The 8,113-nt window shown below is 30.0% G+C and overlaps 1 protein-coding gene across 1 annotated transcript; it reads left to right on the top strand.

The window, feature by feature from the left end:
- Positions 1 to 7,151: 7,151 nt before the first annotated feature.
- Positions 7,152 to 7,816, top strand: LOC107908116 (flowering-promoting factor 1). Its single transcript, XM_016835379.2, has one exon. The coding sequence runs from the start codon at positions 7,214 to 7,216 to the stop codon at positions 7,541 to 7,543; it is 330 nt and encodes a 109-aa protein (XP_016690868.1). The 5' UTR covers positions 7,152 to 7,213; the 3' UTR covers positions 7,544 to 7,816.
- Positions 7,817 to 8,113: the final 297 nt, after the last annotated feature.

Raw genomic sequence — 8,113 nt, forward strand, 5'->3', positions numbered from 1 at the left:
CCGCCGTGCCGGAAGGCCTAAAATCGGTTTTTAGAGAAGGGTTCCCCTTTTTTCCCCCTTTTTTTTAAAAAAATAAATAAACCCTAAATAAATGGTGGCCTTTCGACCTCAACGCCCCTTCAATCACGGTCCAAGCGAAACCTTAAAGGCTTCCGTGACCCCGGCGAACGGAGAAGATCTCTAACGGTGGTCTATGGCCGATCCTCAGGTACGTTTCAAAACCTCTTTTCTATATTTATTTTGGTTATTATTCTTATCTATAACAGTGTAAAAAAGAATAATAAAATCTAAAAGAAGCAGAGGCGCGAAGTAAAAAAAAAATCAACTTTGATACTTTGATTGATTTCGTTCCCTGTTTGTATTCCTTTGTTCTCTGTAAAGATTACATTTTTTCTTCAGGCTTTATAGCCGATTACAAAGGTTCTCTCTTTTTCTTTCTGTGTTTCTGTCCTCTTTTAGCTTTGTTTTGCAGGGTTAGGCAAGGTCAACGGAGGTGACCTTGCCATTTCGGTGCAAAGGGGAGGCAGACCTCGGGACGAAGCACCTCGGGTGGCCCGAAAAAGGGGGGAACGGCGCGAGAGGGGAGGGAACCCTAGGGTTCCCTGGTGCTTGCTTGATTTTGGGCTCCAATGGGCCTTCTATGTTTTTTAGAATTTGTGCCGTTTTAGGCCTGTTGTAAATGGGTTATTTAATTTTGGGCCCGGGCATAAATTGAGTCCTACACTTGTGATTAATGGAAAACTGTGTTTCTTTGTGTGTAATGCTCTTTTATACTTGCATAAATCAAGTTTTTTTTTGTATAAAGAGTTCGTATTTTGAGATAGAGGGTACATATTAAAATTTGAATATTAAATTTATTAGATTTATATTTAAAATGATAATATTAATTAATCAAATTAAATTCTAATTTTTTTCATTTAAACCAAAAGTTAAAAGGAGCGCATTAAAGGGAGACGTATATTTAAACTTTGCCAATGACATTGTTAAGAGGAACAGTCACAAATTCCAAATATAAATTATAAAACAAGATCGAGAAAAGGAAGTTTTCCAATCATTGGCTCAAACCCATTGGCGAAGTCCACTCAGCGGAATAAGGGGGTATTTATGGCAGAACGGGCCAATCTGGTATTTCACAATAAAGTGATAGATGGAACTGCCATTAAACGACTTATTAGCAGATTAATAGATCACTTCGGAATGGCATATACATCACACATCCTGGATCAAGTAAAAGCTCTGGGTTTCCAGCAAGCCACTGTTACATCCATTTCATTAGGAATTGATGATCTTTTAACGGGTATAAAAAATTTTAAAAAAATCTATTAAAAATTTAATAACGATAATAGTGATGATAAATATATTTTAGGACACTTATACCCAATTTCTTACCATATGCTTACACATGATACATTCTTATTATCAAGTAAACTTTAAAATAATTAATCATCTATATTGCAATAAAAATAAAAGGCTTTATTAGTAAATTGGGCCCTGAGTTGTACCTTTATTTTCAAATTGATTTTTGAAGTTTTTTTTTAAAAGTAGTACTTAAACTATCAATTATGTCCTAATTTACTTTAAAAACAATAACAATTAATAAAAACATAACAAGTGGCACATTTTTATTAAATGTAATACACTTTTAAATAAAGTGAGACAAAATTAATATTTTAAGTATAACTTCTGAATACCAAAAGTGAGATATAATTCAAGAGTCGATTTAAAAAAAATTCAATTTGAACTGTGGACGATTATATATATTTGCATAGTCAACGAGAATATAATTTGTAGAGAAAATGTAATCTTTTAATTTAATAATAAAATATTATTTATTATTTGAAAAAAGTAACTATTGGGAAGTGAGCTAAAACGTATAGGATAATTAATTAAATAACCAATTCCTATCTTCAAAAAGTTATACTGTAATGATTCGGTTTTCAGTGGTATCGAAAATTATGGTTTTGGGATCTCGTTTTCATAAATCGAGTCTGTAAATATTAAATAAAGATATTTATAGAGTTATTATGTAGATGAATTGAATTTGGATAGTCAGTTTAGCTGAAATGGTGGTTAATTAAGGCCTAAGGACTAAATTGTAAAGTCCAATCACTATAGATGTTTAATTGGTAAATGGCTTGAGGACTTAAATTGCAATTAATCAAAGGACCAAAATAGCAATTAGACCATACTTAAATAAGACTTAGTGGACAGTGTGATGTTATTAAACTAAATAAGTGAAATTAAGGTTACTTATACATAAAGCATAATTAACCAAAATTAATCAAACATTAAGCCATATATAAAAGTGTGATTTCGGTGGAAAGAAAGAGAAAACATATCACCTTTCTTCTTCACCTAAACCGACCACCGTTGTTGAACTAAGAAACCTCCCAAGCTTGAAACTTTCAGCCATAATTTGGTAAGTTTATTTAGGTCATTTTCTTGTAATTTTTATAGATTTGAGGCCATGGGAGCTTGACTTAGCTAACCCATGTCCTAATTTTTGAAACTATTAAAGTTTTATAAAGTTACCATTGTTGAGAATTAGATGAAATTGGTTTGAAATTGCTAGAAATTGAGCTTAGATTAAGAAAATGACTAAATTGTAAAGCTTAATTGTTAGTTTCATATATTAGGGACCAAATTGAAAAATGTAAAACTTACATGAAATTTTAGTAGGAGTAGGAAATAGAAGGTCCTTAATGAGTAATTGTGAAATTGGATTTCAATATGAAGCTTTAGATTGAGGGACTAAATTGAATAAATTATAAAATATGTTTGATATTGTGATTGGTTTTGATTTGAATGGAATTTGATAATATTATATGTTTTATGATTTTATTTAGCTAACGTTGACACAGAATCGTCGAGAGGGAAATGAAATTTGAAAGTCGTGGACGAATAGCTCAAAAAATTTGATTTGTATTCCTATGATTCGAGAATCATTTATTTTCTGCATGTGCATGTCATTTTGCATTATATAGTGTTGAGATGAGTTGTTATTAGATTATTAAAACGAATTGTTATGGTTTAGATTGAATATCGAGACCAAAACTAAATTGAATAGAATAGAAAATTGTATGAATTGATTGATATGTGATAATTGGTATGAAATTGAGTTGAATATGGTTTTTATACGATGATTTGATGAATTGATGGTTTATTTAGATATGACTAAATATGATTTAAACTTTATATAATGAATCGAAAAATTGGTTACCCTATTAGCTATTCGAATCAAGTCGAGTATAGTTGGCATGCCATAGGGTCAAGGTATCAATTGAAAACCATTGTGGTCAAGCAACCCAGGGTGACAGAATAATTAGATTGAGAAAACCATCATTATCGGGCAATCCGAAATGGCAATATGTACATGTTTAGCGTAATCATTGTTGGGCAACCCGAGGTGACAGATCCGCATATTCGTTTCGAGTCTATGCCTGGTTAATAGGGTTATAAACATGAAAATTTATTAAATGACACGTAAGTTGATAAATGAAATTGAAATGCAATATGTGAAAATATGCAGAATAAGTAGAAAACGAGCCTTGGGCACCGAATGAATAAGAAAAAGCCAATAGGCTCGGGAATAGTTGAAATGCATATATGAAATCAAATTTATATATGTAAATGTTGATGTTAGAAAATGAATAAGTATAGTACATATAATGGCATTATGAATTGATTAGGTATCATGTGAAAGGAATGGTAATTGATAAGTTGATATGTTCAAATGATAAATTGCATGCCTATAATGTATTATAAGTTGTTGGTATGAACTTAAATAAGAATGCTCTATGAATTGCAATTGGATCGAATGTATGCATATGCTTTAAATTTTGTATTGCTTTGGTTTGAATCATGGAAATGCCACTGAGTGTATTTGCTCAATGTACAGTTTGTTTTTTTCCGTGCGCAGGTATAACAGATTCCTAGTAGTTCGTGCAGTAGATCTAGCACCCAACAAAATTTTCCCGACTCAGCAAAGCTTGTATAAATTATATTTTGTTTTAAGCATGGCATGTACCTAAGTTGATTTAAAATTTGGTACAAAACTATGTTTATACACTTTTAGTTTAGAAGAAGAGGTGGTTTATCTTAGCTAGGTGGAGAGACGTTATGCCATAGCGGCGGAGACGATGATGAACGTGGCTGAAAGAAAGAATAAAGGAAATGTTGGAAAGTTGAAGATTGGGTCTCTCCCTTGTCTCTATTTTCTCTTGGTGTTATTAGGGGAGTGAGAAGACTTATATACATGGAATAGAGGATATGCCACATGTTGAGATTTTATTGGCAGTAAAGTCACATCTTGTTCTTTTGCATAGACAATGATGTGATATTATAGATTAATGATGTGACATCTTAGGGCAGCTTAGTAATCAATGTGTGCGAGGTTTCATGCGCTTCTGACGAGCATAGTTCATGTCAAAGGTTTGTTTAGCATGAGGTCCGCTCGAGGGTAGTTCGATGTTACAGATATGCTTGGTGTGAGGTTCCTCCAATGATACCACATGTAATTGACTCGAAAGTGGTATTATAATTTTAAAAAGTTTTCACTTATTTAATCAATTAATTTTAAAAATTTTGTGGTTGAAAATCGTTTTTAAATCTTAAAAAAAAAACTCACAAACTATCAAGAGAAGTAATAGACAAATATGATTAGGATAGAGCAATTAGTATGGGTAAATGATCCCTAATTTTCTTACTTTAAACCTTAGTACATATGTATAAAAAAACCCCAATGCATTTTTAATATATACTATTAATTTTATAATATAGTATTTCAATATAAAACTATAATAAAAAAACAAAATTATTTTTTTTATACAATGCATACTTTTAAGTATAACCTCTCAAATGTTTAAATTGGAGAAGAAATGTACTTGAGCACAATCAATATCACATTTTATTTATTGCAATAACAATAATATCAACCAAGCTAACTCTCAATCAATAATAGAATATTATTTACGAAAAATATACATTCATTAAAAATCAGAAAATTTTGCTGTGATAAGTGTCGCCTCTTAGCGTTGACCATCAACCAAGTGATAAAATAATTTAATTATTATAATGATAAACTAAAATCAAATAGATTTTAATATATTGTTATCAGTATTTTTATTAAGATAAGTATTTGATACATTAATAATAATTGTAGAGAAGGGGAGTTAAGATATTGAAGGATGATTGGAGAATGAATGGTTGTCCATCTTAGTTATGCTTTGGAAAAGTATTTGGGATGTTCTTGTCTTCTCTTGACTAGTAGGTTGTCATCTAAGTGAAATCAAAATTTTTTTAGAGGAGTTGGAATTAGAGATGTTCATGGATCAAGTTAGGTCAGGTCACAATATGATATTAATATACTTTATGCTTGCCTAAGTTCGTTTCGACTCAAAATTTTGTCCAAGCCCACCAATACTTGTAAATGATTAACCCAAGCCTATCATAGGCCCATCAATATTATTTTTTTAAAACTTTTAAAAACATATTTATTTTATTTAATATTTAATAATTTTATATATTTTATATATTTTTTATTTATTAAAATTTTATGTAAATCATCTTAATATTTTTAACGTTTACATTATAGTAGAACTATATCTTATCATAGATTTAATTGTTTATGTGTTATAAATTAACATAATATAAAACATTGCAAACTTCAGAAAAATGGGTTGGCCTTGGGCCTTGAATGTTTAAGCACGAGCTTAGCCCATTTTTTAAACAAGCCTAATTTTTCTTTCCAAACCCAATTTTTGTGCTTAATATTTTTGCCCGAACTCTCCTAAATTTCGGGCGGGCATTCGATCTTGGACCAGTAGCCCGACCATGAATAGGTCTAGTCGGAATTAGGTTATATATTTTTATAAGAGTTAAAATATAATTTCATCAATTTATTAACTTATACTTTTATAATTTCTTGAAGGAATAAATCAAAATTTCATCATTTTTTAGAGGTCAAAACATAATTTTACTATATAATAATTTAAAAATTTATAAATATTAAAAGATAAAAAATGAAAATTCTCTTTTTACGAGTTCACACGTTGAAATTATAATCACAAAACCACCATTTCCGACAAAAATAAAAAACGGATTGTTACATTTACCCACACCCTTATTGTCCCTAAAGTTTTGTAATCTAGCATTCTTTGATAGGTCAAAGATATGATAGTCTTGTCGAGTAAAGTAAATATGTTAACGAACTCGATTCTTGTAGACAATGTTATGGTCAATTAGAAAAGAGATTCTCGATTAATGACACATTGGTTGCATGTCAATAATTGGAAATAAATTAATAGCATTATTGCTAAGTTATTCCATTTTCATCTTTTTTAAGAAATATATTTATTTATGAGAGAGATGCTGATTTTTCAAATTAATATTTATTTATGAGTGAGTAGGAATGGAAAAAAAATGATTTCACGGTTTTTGATTCAATTTGGTTTGATTCATTAGAGTTGGATTTTTTTTTAAAAAAAATCGGGTTTGGGGTGAGTCAAATTGAGTAAAAAAAAATTGTATCGCAATAGGGGTTGGGTTTGAGGTAAATTCGTCACACCTTGAAATATTTACAAAAATACATCCGAGATATATATATATTAAGATTTAACTCTATACTCAAAAAAAAGTACTCTTATTTCCTTCAAAATAAAAAATAAAACAATGCTTCGTTCGGTTACTAATATAATAACATGAGGGAAAATATTATTTATTACGAATGTATTATTACAATACCTAGATACAAAATGAAAATTAATTAGTTCGGATGTAAACTTGAAATTAAAAAGATTAGTAATAAGTCTTATAAAAAAAATAAGAACTTTCCAAAATAAACGAAGATTTTTCTTCTCCTTACTAAAATAAATCATGTGAATAACTAAATATTATCAATTGAATTAGTTTACTGCTAACCTTGCATAAAAAATAATACTCTTACCAAACGTAGCATTAAAAATGTAATCTTATTTGCTTCAAAATAAAAAATATAATCTATCTTCTCTTTTCCCAAAATCACTTTATATGGCCTAAGCATATTATATTCATCAAAGATAAGCATATAACCCTAACAATGGCTTAGTTAAAGTATCAATCTCGTCTCTCACTTCTTAATAAGGCCCGAAATCATGTATATATATAAACCCTACAATCCCATATCTCCATGTAACCATTGGCTTTTCTCCTTTTCTTAGGTAAAAAAGAAGAGAAAATGAGCGGTCCTTGGTGTTTCAACCACAAGAACGGTGTGGTTCGCCTGGTTGAAAACTCAGGTTCGGACCAAAGGCCGAAGCCCGAGGGCAAAGTACTTGTACACATTCCTTCTAACGAAGTGATCACTTCTTATGAGATTCTCAAGACTAAGTTGTTGTCTCTTGGTTGGGAAAGATACGACGGCGGTGACCCTGATCTTTTTCAGTTCCACAAAAGGTCATCCATCGATTTGATCTCTCTTCCTAAAGATTTTACCAAATTCAAGTCTGTTTACATGTATGACATTGTGGTCAAAAACCCTAACATGTTCATGGTTATGGATAAATGATGTTTTATTTATATGGACTGTATCACCACCACCCAGTACTGGTCTTAATCACCATGTTTATATATATATATATATACGGGCTTTGGTATTTAAAATAAAACTGGGTTTTGGTTTGCTTAAGGAAGATAAGAAGTGCTTTTAAGATCTGTATGATCTTTGCTTTGCTTTGCTTGCTATATAAGTAGCTGTGCCTATACACTACTTGGCTTAATTTCTCATCTCATGCATGCTCTTTAATTATGATGACTTATCAATGAAAATTTATATGGTGTTTCTTTGTGTGTTCACAAGATAGGATATTTGAATTTATTATTATTTTTGTTATATGCAATTTTTAAAATCTTTATTTATTTATTATTTACATTAAAATTTAATTTCGAGAATTATTATTTGTACAAGAAGATAATGGACTGAAGTAATAGATATTAAAAATTAATGTTTTGTATATTATATAAATGATAATTATAATATCATAATAAAAATGACCAAATGCATCCATTTGTACAGGTTCCATAAAGGGTTATATGTCATCAACCAAAGATTTTCCTTAAAAAATGATGATTTATTTGA

The sequence above is a fragment of the Gossypium hirsutum genome, chromosome D02, assembly GCF_007990345.1.
Source record: "Gossypium hirsutum isolate 1008001.06 chromosome D02, Gossypium_hirsutum_v2.1, whole genome shotgun sequence".
NCBI classification, from domain to species: domain Eukaryota; kingdom Viridiplantae; phylum Streptophyta; class Magnoliopsida; order Malvales; family Malvaceae; genus Gossypium; species Gossypium hirsutum.